Source organism: Peromyscus leucopus, chromosome 1, assembly GCF_004664715.2.
Source record: "Peromyscus leucopus breed LL Stock chromosome 1, UCI_PerLeu_2.1, whole genome shotgun sequence".
NCBI classification, from domain to species: Eukaryota; Metazoa; Chordata; class Mammalia; order Rodentia; family Cricetidae; genus Peromyscus; species Peromyscus leucopus.
Genome location: NC_051063.1, coordinates 5,255,489 through 5,270,228, shown reverse-complemented (window position 1 = coordinate 5,270,228; position 14,740 = coordinate 5,255,489). Strand labels below are relative to the sequence as shown.

At 40.8% G+C, this 14,740-nt stretch overlaps 1 protein-coding gene across 7 annotated transcripts in view; it reads left to right on the top strand.

Annotated features, from left to right (window-relative positions):
* Positions 1 to 11,040, top strand: part of LOC114703442 (membrane-spanning 4-domains subfamily A member 12-like) — a 44,164-nt gene extending 33,124 nt beyond the window's left edge. For all 7 annotated transcript variants that reach the window (XM_028884291.2, XM_037204826.1, XM_037204836.1 and 4 more), the window contains 3 exons: positions 1,377 to 1,496; positions 6,225 to 6,345; positions 10,814 to 11,040. In XM_028884291.2, the coding sequence (XP_028740124.1) occupies positions 1,377 to 1,496; positions 6,225 to 6,345; positions 10,814 to 10,905 (333 nt within the window). In that variant the 3' untranslated portion in view covers positions 10,906 to 11,040. The remainder of the gene's footprint in view (positions 1 to 1,376; positions 1,497 to 6,224; positions 6,346 to 10,813) is intronic.
* Positions 11,041 to 14,740: the final 3,700 nt, after the last annotated feature.

Below are 14,740 nucleotides of genomic sequence, written 5' to 3'. Positions count from 1 at the left end.
GGCATGGTGACTCACCTTCCATTACAGCCCCAGAAGGTAGAGGATCCCCAAAGCAAGCTGGATAATAAGACCAACTAGACCAGTGGATTCCAGGTTTGACTGGAAGACTCTGCCTCAATGAATAAGGTAAGATGGAAGAGTGATTAAGGATGATACCCAGCATCAGCCTCAGGCCTCCACATGCAACCACCCACACATTCATATACATGTACACACACACACACACACACACACACACACACACACGCACACACACACACGCACACACGCACACGCACACACGCACACGCATGCACACACACACACACGCACACACACACACACACACACGCACACACACACACATCCTGGGTGCCCATCCTTTGCTTTGGCTGACTGTCATTAAGTCACACCTTCTTCCTGTTACCACAGCACATCCTCCTCTCTAACATGCATGTCTCTCACACATTTATACAAAATACGTACAGCTCCAGCTCCTTCTCAAAGGGACACCTTCCTTCACAGCTCATGCAGTGTCCTCCATGCCACTTTAAGCACTTTGGTGGCTGTTTAAAAGGAAGTTAGGAACCACTAAAAGGGTTTAAGTAGTGAAGTGGCAAGAATAAGCCTGACAAATCCCGAACTTGAAACGTGTTGATATCATGGTACTTACTAAATTTCACTACATAACAGTCAGAGAATATAACTTTTTCTCCTCATTATCATTATTGTAAGCCTCTCTTTTTTTCCATTTTATTTTTTACATATGTGGGTGTTTTGTCTGCATGCATGTCTGTGCACCATGTGTGTACAGTGCCCTCAGAGGGCATCAGATCCCCTGGCACTGGAGTTGCAGACAGTGGTGAGATGCCCTATGGGTGCTGGGAATTGAACCTGGATCCTCTGGAAGAACAACCAATGCTCTTAACTGCTGAGCCACCTGTCCAGTCCCTATTGTAAGCTTCTGATGCTTAACATATTACAGGCATTTCATAGTGGTACCTTGATGAGCACACATATGCTTCTTGTGAAATAAAAACCTTTTATGTTACTAACTTCTAGACAAGTTTGGGGTGAAGCCTTGATAGGAACCTCTTTTAATAAGCTTGCAAAAAGTAAGATTTTACAAGCTGTTTTTAGTATGAAAGAGATAGGGAGATGACTGTGTGGATTTAATGCTCATTGAACAAGCATGAAAACCTGAGTTCAAATCCCCAGAACCAATGTAAAGCCAGATGCAGTACCACACCTGCAATCCCACTATGTCTGGGATGAGATGGAAGGCAGAGAATCCCTATGTGTACAGACAGAGACAGAGAGACAGAGAGACTAAACCATGTTTTAAATCTGTTTCTTCTATCCATGACCTCTTTTTTTTCTTTTTACATCTATTGCAGGTTGTGTTAGCAATTGTAGCAAACATCTTAAGTGGCTTCGTGTGTATTATTGGTATAATTATAATGGGCGTTGAGTTTCCAGCTTTTGAATCATTAGGAAATAAATACATTTGGTCAAATGTAAGTACCAATTTTAATGATAACTCAGTAATAGTGTTAGATATAACTGAAAAATATTCTAAATGGCACAATGGAATTGCTCTAATATACATATGGATAGAACAATGATTTGGAAATTGCCAAGAAAGTCTAGAAGTCACATAATAGTTGGAAAAGGCCAGAGAACTTGCTGAAGTAGATATTAAAGTTGTTATTGTGATATCGGAATAAAATTATATAGTCTTTACACAAAGAAAAACTTACCATATAGCAGCAGAAAGAATTGAGACTGGAGGCAACCTCAACTACACATCAAGATCTCTATCTCAAAAAGCAATTTGTTTTTGAGAATTTCATATATAAGTGCACTGTATTTACATCATTTCCACCCCCACCTCTTATTCCAGTCCCTCTCTTCTCTCCTTCTTGGCTTCCTGACCTGTTTTCCTGCAGTCATTATTGTTTATAAACTTTAGAGTCCATTTAGTGTCATTCATATGTACATGTGTTTAGAGCTGACCACTTGGCATTGGATAACCTATCAATGGTGTGTCCCTGGAGAAAACTGATTTCCCCCTCCCCCTCAGTAGCCATTGATTGCCTGTCTGGAGTTGGACTTGTGAAATTTCCTCCCTCTTCCTTGGCATGTCAACTGATGTTGTCATTTTGCAGCTCTTTTTAGGCAACTGTACTGTTGAGATTTCAGAGGTACAGCTTCCCTGTCATGTCCAAAAGAAACTGTCTCACAACAGAGTTCTGGTCCTTTGACTTTTAAAACATATTTATTTATGGGATGAAGTTATATCAGTAAACGTGGAAAAATGAAACTGAAGTAGTAGCAAATCAATGGAATATCTATTTCAAAGAAAAATTAAATGGCCAATAGTCTTGCTGTATAAAAAAGTAAGTCAAAGATAAATGCATAAGCATAAAATTATGAAAATCACCAATAAAAGTTATATGTTAACTATATGAACAAGAAAGAAAACTAGGAAATGAGGGAAGGAAACTTACACATTTTGAGCTGTAAATATTTCATTTTTGATGTAATATAGGCTGAGATAACAATAGCTGAGTAAGTGAAGCCACTTCCCAGAGGGCTAGGAAATTGAGATCACTGCTCCAGAGGGCCAAGAGAGTGAGGCCACTGTCTCAGTGGACAAAGACAGTCCCCAGAAGACCAGAGGACAAGTCTACTGAGAATTATTCTCAGGTCTTTAAATCTACCAAAATGTAGCCCCATTTGGGTTGTAGACTTGAGACTTGACTAAGCCCTGTGAGCTTTCCCCCTTTTAATTTCCCACTTTGGGAGTGTGTCTTCTGTCTGCTCCACCCTTGTGCAGTCAGAAGGTTTCTCGGGTCCTGCCTGCACACCTCCCTCCCCCACTGGGAACCTGCAACTGCTTATAAAATAATCACTCAGAAGCTTATATTAATTATAACTGCTTGGCCATTATCTCAGGCTTATTACTGACTAGCTCTTACACTTGAATTAACCTTTTTTTTTTTTTTTTTTTTTTTTTTTTTTTTTTTTTTTTTGGTTTTTCGAGACAGGGTTTCTCTGTGTAGCTTTGCGCCTTTCCTGGAACTCACTTGGTAGCCCAGGCTGGCCTCGAACTCACAAAGATCCGCCTGCCTCTGCCTCCTGAGTGCTGGGATTAAAGGCGTGCGCCACTACCGCCTGGCGAATTAACCTATATTTTTTTAATCTACTTTTAGCCACATGGCTTGTACCTTTTCTCAGTTCTGCCTTGTCATCTTGCTTCCTCTGTGTCTGGCTGGCGTCTCCTGACTCAGCCTTCCTCTTTCCAGAATTCTCCTCATCTGCTTACCCCACCTATACTTCCTGCCTGGCTACTGGCCAATCAGTGTTTTATTAAACCAGTGTACAACCAGCATTATCCCACAGCATTTCTCCTTTTCTGTATAATCAAAAAGGAAGGTTTTAACTTTAACATAATAAAGTTATATAATAGAATAGAATAGAATAGTTATCAAGCAAGAATTACAGTTACAATATCTATTCTATTTGTATTTGGCAAAATTAAAGAAAATATTCAGAGCCAGATGTAAGACAAATTGCTAAACAGTCTTATTAATAAAAAAAAAAAAAACCAGAGCCAAATATTGGGATAAAAACTGAGAGATCAGGGAAGCAGAAAGAAGCCAGCCACATCCTTACCAATAGAAATCCTCAGCCAAAAAGAGACCTGCTTCCTGTATATATGCCCATGCATATATGCCTTTCTGTTCCTGTCCTCTTACTTCCTCTGTCTGCCCAGCTACATCACTTCCTGTCTGTCTGTACAGATCTCCAGACTTTCATGGTTAGTGCTGGGATTAAAGACATATGCCACCACACCTGGCTCTGTTCCCAGTGTAGTCTTGAATTCACAGAGATCTGAATGGATCTCTGACTCCTGAATGCTAGAATTAGTGTGTGTGCTACCATTACCTGACTTCTATGTTTAATATAGTGGCTGGCTTTTTTTCTCTGATCTTTAGATAAGCTTTATTGTGATTCACAATAAAATATCACCACACCCTTGTGTCTTAGCATCAAATAACTTGTTTTCTGGTTTCATGAGTCCACAGGTGCAGAGAAAATTTACCCCCTACCAAACAACAGTATGAGTATTTCCTACAACTAATTTCAAGAAGGATTTAGGGCTTCCTTGACTTGATATTATTTAGAGAGATTTTGGACTTAGAATTGATGCTGTAATAAGTTAAAATCTGGGGAGATGCTGAGATAAGATGAATACATTTTGCACATAGAAAGGGCATGAACTTGGAGGCACTAGGGGCAAATAGTTATAAGTTGAATTTTTTTTTAAGTATTGCAACTGTGACATTTTTGATGAATAGAGTCATTATAGTTATAATTAGTAAGCTGAGGTCACACTGGAGGAGGGCAGACCATATTACTGATGCTCTTGTGAAAAGAAAAGCTGGTACATGAGGAAAATGGCCATGTGAATATAAGGACACATCGAAGTGATGCTACTGTAATTCAAGGGGCTTCCAGAATCTGAGGATTGAAGTACCCTCTTTCAGAGTGTCTAGAAGGAGCATGGTCTCACCAATACACTGATTTGGAGCTTTTAGCCTCCAGAACTATGAGACGGTTAATTTCTTTTGTAGAAGCCATTCATGTTATAGTGCTTTATCACAACATACCTCGGGAACTAGCACAGGAGGCCAGTAGATAGCTGTCTACTTCTACAGTGTTTTATTCCAATTAAGACAAGACACAACAATAAAACAACTGAGCTAAGACATAAGAATGTACACAGAGCTGTTGATTATTACCTTTGAAATCCTTGTCAATGAGTTTGCTAACACTGATGGTTTTAGTCAGGGTTACTATGGTTGTGATGAAATACCAAGACCAAAGAAACTTGGAGAGGAAAGGGTTTATTTGGCTTACATTTCCACATCACTGTTTATCATCAAAGGAAGTCAGGACAGGAATTCAAACAGGCCAGGAACCTGGAGGCAGGAGCTGATATAGTGCCCATGGAGGAGTGTTGTTTACTGGCTTGCTCCCCATGACTCATTCAGCCTGCTTTCTTAGAGAACCCAGGACCATCTGCCCAGAGGTAGCCCCACCCACAATGGGCTGGGCCCTCCCCATCAATAGTAATTAAGAAAATATTGTACAGACTGTGGGAGCCCACAGAGGTTTCCTAGTGAGATCTGAGCTTGCTTTACCCAGCAGGGCTGCCTGTGGGAATGATTGGACCAAGGGCATATTTGCCAGGTATTTGGAAAGGTCTACACTTGACTGTATCTAGCAAGGGGGAGGTCTTTTGTCTCACCCCTTGGCATTGTTGTAAAAAGCCCTTTTGAATAAAGTTCATGGCCGTTGGGTATTGACCCAAGTGCTCCCGAAGCTATCCTGTTTCCATCTTTCCTCTCATCACTATATCTCTCTTTCTACCTAATATCTCTTATCCCTCTCTCCTCCTCATAGGAACCCTGTAAAAGATGGAAGCTGGCCTCCCACAACAGACTTGCCTATAACCCAATCTTATAGAAGTATTTTCTCAATTGAGGCTGCCTCCTCTCCAAGGACTCTAGCTTATGTCAAGTTGACATAAACTAGCCAGCACACCTATCTTCATGGATTAAATCCATCTGCCAATTTAAAATATATAATAGAACAAATGCTTCCCTATTGGAAGCCAGACAAGAATCAGTTATTGAAAAAAGAGTAGGATGTTCTAAATACAATTCATTCTGGAAAAAAAAAAAAAAAAAAAAAAAAGATGGAACCCAAAAGAATCTGATTGTTTCTAACATAATGACCCATTCCCCTAGGTAGTTCTCACTCTTCCCATGAACTGAGCAAGAATAGCTTTATCAAATTCATGCAGTAACATTTAGAGCAGGGTGTAATAAATAAAACAGTATACACTGAATAGAGTAGTATAAAACACAGATCCTATGATCAGCCCTACCAAATGAGACTGACAAAAAGGAGGTTTCTCTGCTAACCACATACTACTCTGCTTTCTCTACTTTCCAGCCTCATCATGTGTAAAGCAGAAGTAAAAGGTAGGAAGCTGTTAACATAATTAAAGCACTTAGCAAGAGATCCACTGCATAGATAATGAAGCAACTAACTTGAAATAGCCATAGCTGTTTGGAGCTGGGAGGGTAAATTATGTATTCTGACCCAGCAATGCTTTTCTCACAGTTCTCAGAGGCTTTATTCACATGAGGAATGTTTCTTTTCTGCCTCAGATGGCTGGCATGATGCTTCTACAGATCTCTGCTGTATGTACCATCTCAGAGATGATCCTTGCAATCATAGTGGCCCACTGGTTCAGAAGAGTGTTTGATCAACAGAAACTCTGGGGTGAAGGTGAGTAACGGAGACCAGAGAGATGGCTCAGAGGGTAAGGTGCCTGATTATATAAACATGGTCACCTGAATTCCAGTCCCAACTCGCATGTGAAAGAAAAGGTGGGTGTGGTGGCAGGTGTCTGTGACCCTCCCTGGGGGACAGAGCTGAATGGTGAGCTGTAAATTGAAACATCAAGTATCAAGTTCAGTGAGAAGAGACCTGTGTAAGATGAATAACCAGGTAAATAAGGTGGAGAGCAACATGCCCACATCAACCTCTGGCCCCCACAGAAGCCTGAAGAGAAACAGAGAAAAGCCCTTAACAAAGGCTAGGAGTTTTATTGGCTCAAGGTAATTAAGAAAATCTATATCCAATTATTAGCCCACTTTGCCACTTACCTATGCAGCTTTCAACCAAAACATTCTGAGATATGTAAATAAATGGCAAAGCACGCTCTTCACAAATGGAGAAAAATTAGTTAACTAATTTTTTTTTCTAGGGAAGCCTAAACCCTAGACTTGAACATGAAATTTTTCACTCAGCTATTTCAAAATTTGACTAATCAAAAGAACAAAAATAACTGGGTTTGAGGCAGATTGATCCCCAGTTTTCTAAGGAACAACCATATAGATTTTCATAGCAGCTATATAAGTTTGCCCTCTCACCAGCAATGGAGGAGTGTTCCCCTTGCTCCACATCCTCACCAGCATGAGCTGTCATGTGCTAGCCATTCTAACATTCTCACACCTTGGAGAAGTGCTCTTTTCTAAAGAGAAATGGAGGGAGAGTTGATCTGGGGGAAAGGGGAGCTGGGGAGGGGAACTGGGAGAAGTGGAGGGAGGGGAAATTGTGGTTGGGATGTATCATATGAGAGAAGAATCTATTTTCAATTTTAAAAAAAAGAACAAAAGTAATCTTCAAAAAAAATCTAAAAGTATAGCAATACCTAACTTAAAAAGACACCAAAACTCATTAAGAAATATCAGAATCCCAGAGCAGAAAATTACATCAGCAAAGTTGAAAATTTTAATGCAACCAAAAGATTTGAGCTGGAAGAAAAAACACCAACTTGAAGGCAGGTCAGTTTCAATTATCACCAGTGGCAAAGGATGAAAACAAATGCAGAAAAATGAACAGAGCATCAGACACCTGGGAAACGCCATTGGGAGTGCCAAAAGGTGATTATGAGGGGTCGCAAAAGGAGAAGACAGATGGAAAGAAAGGAGGAAGGAGCATAAGAAACTTTAAAGAAATGTTAGAACATTTGTAGCTGTAAAGAGTATATTCTTAAAAGTCTCAAATCAAAAAACATAACTTTCTGCTATTGAAAAAAACTAAAATAATGACTTTAAAAACTAAACTTAATGTGAGATAGTGAAAATAATACCCTGCAGTAAAAGTGAATGCACACACTCCATACAATAAACACATGTAAGTAAGAAAAAGAGAACAGAATAACAAACCGAAAGTGTGTTTGGTTTATTGTCTAAAAATAAAAATTTTTTAAAAAGCTTTAGCTATATGGACAACAGGGAAAAGGAGATCGTGTTTAATGTTCTAAATTATGAATGAACATTGATAACAATAGCAAAGAAATAAAAACACTGAAGTGGCTATTAGGAACAATGACATGGCAACAAGCCAAATAACTGTTCTAGTCTGCCTTCTGTTGCTGTGATAAAACACTGACCAATTTGGTGAGTAAGTAATCTTTTCAAATGGTCCTGGGACAACTGGATTGAAACTAAACCACTACCTTATACAAGCTACACGAGCTCATTCAAAATGCACAAAGACCTCGGCTTAAGAGTTAACAGTCAAACTCTTAGAAGACACTATAGGTATAATTCTTTGTAACCTAGGTTAGGTCATGGTATAGTGGATACAACATCAAAAGCACAAACAAAATTTAATGCATACATTAATTGGCTAAGGAAAGAAAACCGCAGAGCAATCTGATGAACCCTCACCACCAAAATCAAAGCAATCTACCAAAGCAGAGGCTGCGGAGATGGCTCAGCAGTTACTTGTGAAGACCCAGGTTCAGTTCCTATAGCCCACATAGAGCAGCTCACAACCACCTATAAGTCTATCCAAGGGATCCAACGTCCTATTCTGGCCTCAGTGGGCAGTGTATGCACATGGTGCACATACAGATAAGCACGCACACACACGTACATGCAAATAAAGATAAATTGGATTTCTTTTTAATTCTTCAGTTACCAAATCAAATCCAGTAACATTGTAAAAAGTTTATGCACCATGACTAAGTAGGGTTTATCATAAGAACTCAAATTTAATTAGCTTATAAAAAATAATCAATAGAACATACTACATTATTAGGTAAAGAACAGAAACAAAATCACTGAAAATGATGGGTTGTGTACACTGATTGTAATGGTGATGCAGCTTACCTAATTTTTTTCAAAATAGATCATTAATCTCAAAAATACCTGTATTCTTATATCACCCTAAAATCCTACCCTGGGGCAGAAGGAAGTTAGGAAGAATTTAGGCATAGTTGGTACAGGACTTTCTTCTGTTCTTCCACTTTGCTATCTGCATCCTTATCCTAAGCCTATTTCACTTCATGACCCCAAGATGGCTCAAGCAACATAACTCTTGGTCACATCCCTCACAGACTGGCTCTTTTTCATCTGAAGGAACAGAAAACTTCTCCCCGCCCCCCTCTCTCTCTGATGCAACTGCCTTCAGCCTATCTCTGAACTAAATAATAGCAAAGAGGATGGTATTGGCATAAAGGGGTTAGATAAATCATGGTGGTAGGGTGATGTAACCAGACAAATCTCTCCCACCTGCCTATTCCCAAATAACTACTCAGAGGCTTATATTAATTATAAGTGTTTGGCTGATGGCTCAGGCTTATTACTAGCTAGCTCTTACATCTTAAATTAACCCATTTCTATTAATCTATGTATTGCCACATGACTGTGGCTTTACCGGTCTGATGGCATGTTGCTCCTTGGGCAGCTGGATGGCATCTCTCAGACTCCACCCTTCTTTTCCTGTCTCTGCTTGGATCCCCACCTGGCTCTATCCTGCCTTGCCATAGGCCAAAGCAGCTTTACTTATCAACCAATGAGAGCAATACATATTCACCACATACAGAAGGACCTCCCACATCAGGGTGATTTTGAGGGAACCCACCAGTTTCCAGGTCATTCTAGAAAGAAATGAGAAAGAGAAAACACAGCATTAGACAAGAATAATTAATAGAGTGTTCCAATAGACCAGCCAAATGCTGTATATCTAAACTTAAATAATGCAGAATACAGAAAGGAAGATAAGTTTGACAGAAGGTTTATATACATAGTGTATACTAGTTTTATAATCAGTTTGCTCACACAATCAGGACTATAGATTGCTCAGCCTTTATTTATAGTTCCCATTCCACTCAAGAGTTATTGAACATAGCATTGAATATTTAACCTTAATTCCAGTAGATTAAGGGATGGTTTCTTAAATATTCACGTTTTAGGAAGATTTTTGTGTGTCCTTACTCAGCATAATATTCTTTAATGCATTTAAAGGACACATAAAAAGAAAACAAAATTTTTGCTAGGGAAAACAATAATAATACCATCTCCCTTATGATGTGTTCTAGTCTCAATTTCTGTTGCTTTGATAAAACCCCCTGCCCCAAAGAAACTTAGAGAGATAAGGGTTCACTTGGTTTATAATTGCAGGATGCAGTCCACTACTGTGGAGAAGTCAAGGCAAGAACCTAAAGCACCACATCCATAGTCAAAAGCAAAGAGAGAATAAAAGTGTGGAGCATTTTATACTGGCTGATCTCAACCAGACCAAGGCCTGACCCATGACATGATGCTACCACATATTAATTGTGGTATTCCCACTACAGTTAATAATCAATACAATCCCCACAAATATGCCCACAAACCAATCTTATCTAGATAACTCCTTAGCTGAAAGTCTCTTCCCAGGTGAGACTAGGTTGTGTCAAGTTAACAATTAAAACTAGCCAGTGTAGGATGCCCTCTGCATGGCATCCAAGACCTCTGAAGCTGATAGAGCCACCATAATATAACAGAAAGTTAAAGACTTTTTCAAAGGAGTACTGCTTTGGGGTTGCTGCAACTCACGGAAACCTGTGAGGTGAATATGATGCATATATATGTACTCCAGCCTTCAGGAGGCTAAGGCAGAAGGAGCATACATTCCGGGGCAACTTGGACTACATAGTGATATTCTACCCAAAAGCAAACTACTCAAGTAAGTAATTAAATAGTACCTCACATGCCATAAGTTCATGGGCCTGGCACGCCTTTGACGCCTCCCTCAGGACACACTAAATGCTGTCTTTCCAGAGTTTCAGCTCTCCACGCTTCAGGTTTTCCTATTTGAGTAGGTGTTGTGTAGTCTAGTTTTAACTCAATAACTCAGGACAACCTTTTATTTTCAAGATGATATTAATACTGATTTGCTGTCACTTAACTTTCCCTAGATTCCACATCTTCAAAATCCATATTGGAATCCCCATCTCAACATGAAATGGAAAAATTCTCTGGAAGCTCTGAGCCAACATTAGTGGAATAAGGAATAACATATTATAATAAGTGAGAACACTGCGATTTGGCTTTACAAGACACCTCACAGAAAATGCACTCCAATGATGTCCTTGCCAGTTCTCACTTTTTCCTAGTTCCTTAATAAAGGATGCAATTTGATCACGAGTTGGCTCTTTCCCCCACTGTCTTAGTCAATGTTCTACTGCTGTGAAGAGACACCATGACCATAGCAACTCTTACAAAGGAAAGCATTTACCTCAGGCTGACTTATAATTTTAGAGGTTTAGTCTATTATCAGCATGGTGGGAAACATGGCAGGATGCAGGCAGACATGGTGCTGGAGAAGGAGCTGAGAATTCTACATCTAGATCCCCAGGCAGCAGGAAGAGAGATCCACTGGGCCTGGCTTGGGCTTTTGAAACCCAAAAGCCCACCCCCAGTGACACACTTCCTCCAACAAGACTATACTTTCTGATCTGTTCAAATAGTGCCACTCCCTAAGCATTCAATATATGAACCTATGGAGGCCATTCTTATTCAGAATAGCTCACCCACTGTAGATTACCAACCTCTTCTACCCCTAAGATTTGGAGCATGATGAGCCAACTTTTTGGAGCCCAGTACCTATGGTGGGTATCTTACGAAGCCTTGGTGCAGGGAGGAGGGGCTTGGACCTGCCTTAACTGAATGTACCAGGCTCTGCTGACTCCCCATGGGACACCTTGCCTTGGAGGAGGTGGGAATGGGAGATGGGTTGGGGGGGGAAGGCTAGGGGGCGGGAGGAGGGAGGAGAGGGGAATCTGTGGTTGATACATAAAATGAATAGAAAATTTAATAAAATAAATAATTTTTAAAAAAAGATTTGGAGCATAAAGGGAAGTAGAGGTGATTGCTCATTTTTATCTCAGTTGATGGAAAACATTATGAAGGAAGAGATCTTTTCATTGCAGAAAAGAAAATTCTAGTTTTTGAAGAAGCATAATGTGGATGTAGCAGAAAGTAAGACTAGTTTGTCTATAACGCTGCCAGCTTGTCAATAAAGCAGAGTGGTCCCTAGCCCGTAGAGTAGAAGGGAGAGTTACATGATGTCATTAAAACAGCTTAGAACAGCTCATAGTTAACTCATAGCACTCCATCAACAGGCTGACATTATCATTCATTAGCTCTCATTATTGTAACTATGGTGATTTAGGAAGTCAGAAGGAATGTTTCCTACTTCCCAATGCTACTGACCAGAGCCCATCTCTGAAAGCTAAAAGTGTGATTACTTTTAGTAATTTTTTAATCCCAAAAGAGTCCCTGAAAGCTTCCTATAAGAGATTGTGATGGGTTTGCGTCCTTCAACTTAAAAAAAAAAAAATGATGTCGAAGTTTTAGCACCTGGAATCTCAGAAGATGACCTTACTTAGAAATAAAGTCTGGGGCTAGCAAGATGGCTCGGCAGATCAAGGTGCCTGGTGCCAAGTCTGACAACCTGAGTTTGATCCTTGGGACCCACATGGTAGACTGAAAGAACTCCTACAAGTTGTCCTCTGACCTCCACATATGTACAGAAGTATGTGCATGAATGTACAAACAAAATGATTTTGTTTTGTTTTTCAGACAAAGTCTCACTGTGTAGTCTTAGCTGGACTAGAACTTAGCATGTAGAGCAGACTGGCCTTATATTCACAGAGACCCACTTGTTTCTGCCTTCCCAGTACTGGGACTAAAGGCATGTGCCACCACGTCCAAAAAATAAATAACTTTAATAAAAATAAAGCCTTAGTCAGACAGTGATCACACATGCCTTTAATCCCAGCACTCAGGAAGCAGAGACAGGCAGATCTCTGAGTTCAAGGACAACCTGGTCTACAAATGGAATTCCAGGATAGCCAAGATTGTTACACAGAGAAAACCTGTCTTAGAAAACTACAAAGAAGAAAGAAAGAAAGAAAGAGAGAGAGAGAGAGAGAGAGAGAGAGAGAGAGAGAAAGAAAGAAAGAAAGAAAGAAAGAAAGAAAGAAAAGAAAGAAAGAAAGAAAGAAAGAAAGAAAGAAAGAAAAGGAAAGGAGGGAGGGAGGGAGGGAGGGAGGGAGGGAGGGAGGGAAGGAAGGAAGGAAGGAAGGAAGGAAGGAAGGAAGAAAGAAAGAAAGAAAGAAAGAAAGAAAGAAAGAAAGAAAGAAAGAAAGAAAGAAAGAAAGAAAGAAAGAAAGAAGGAATGAAGTAAAAATGTCATAAGGGTGAGATCTAATCCAGTGCAGAAGGTTCTCTTTCAAAAGTGGGGATCTGGACACAGAGTCAGGCAAGCAGAGAAGGGGAAAACCCACAGGGAGAGGAATGTGGACAGAGAAGGATTGGAATGATGCCTCTACTAGTCAAGAAATGCCAAGATTAGCAGGAAACCATCAGAAGTCAGGAAGAGACGTAGAAATTCATAGCTCTCCTGGATACATGTGGCCTTCAGAATACACCTCTAACAGTGTCCCAAGGGAGCCTGAAGCTGATAACATCGTGATCTAGAACAATGAAATGATATGTGCTGTGGGACGGTCTGTATGTCAAATTGCTCTGATTGGTCAATAAATAAAACACTGGTTGGCCAGTGGCCAGGCAGGAAGTAGGTGGGACAAGGAGAGAGGAGAATTCTGGGAAGTGGAAGGCTGACGCGGAGAGACACTGCAGCCACCGCCATGACCAGCAGCATGTGAGGATGCCGGTAAGCCACCAGCCACGTGGCAAGGTATAGATTTATGGAAATGGATTAATTTAAGCTATAAGAACAGTTAGCAAGAAGCCTGCCACGGCCATACAGTTTGTAAGCAATATAAGTCTCTGTGTTTACTTGATTGGGTCTGAGCGGCTGTGGGACTGGTGGGTGACAAAGATTTGTCCTGACTGTGGGCAAGGCAGAAAAACTCAAGCTACAGATATGTTTCCACTGTTCTTAGTCACTCAGTCTGTGGCACTTCATCCAAGAGCTCCCGGAAGCAAAGATGGGCACCTGTTCACTCCAAGCTGCATCCTGTTTGCTCCAGAGGGGCGGGTGTTTACAAAGAGAGATCACCTTCTCACCTGGCCATCCCAACCACGGGAAAGTGGCATTTGAACTTCTATTCTCTCCAAAGTTGGGTGAGATGAGAAGCTGTGAAGTTTGTGGGTGCTATGGGCGAATGTCACCTCCCAGTGTTAGGCTTTGAGATAGATGTGAGATTTGCTGGCCAGCTCTAGAAAAATCATGACAAGATCCATGGATTTCAAGGCATTGTTGCCCAGTCGTTCAGGAAGACCCATAAACCACCCTGTAATTCAAAGTTTACAAGAAGCAAAAGGACTCCCTCCTGCCTTCAGGCCCCACTGTAGAGCACTGGTGGGAGATGAGCCCAGAAGCCGTGAGTTTCCTGAGAATCTCTGCAGCATGTGGAACAAAGCATGCCAAAGCATTTCATCAAAATGCTGCAGTGGTGGGTCGGTATCAAGATGCAACAAGTGGCCAAAAACGCCATCAGTGCCACTAACAATTGCTTAGAATTAGGAGGCTCTTTGTTAGGGCCCCTAGGACCCCCCAGAATCCCACCTAGATTAAAGAGGACAGTCTACAGAAAGAAGACCATATTCTGACCTCAGTGTGTGCATGGGTGTAGCAGGCTTTCTCTGGGCCGCCAACCAGCTCCCAAATAAAGACGCGGAGACATTATTATTAGTTATGGATGCTCTGCCTTAGTTTATGCTTGGCCCATTAGCTCTTATAACTTAATTTAACCTGTTTCTCTTCATCTGTGTTTTCCCTTGGGGCTTTTTACCTTTCTCTTCTTCTGTATGTCCTACTTTCACTGCTTCCTCCATGTCTGGCTGGCCCCAGGCATCTCCCTCTCTTTCTCCTT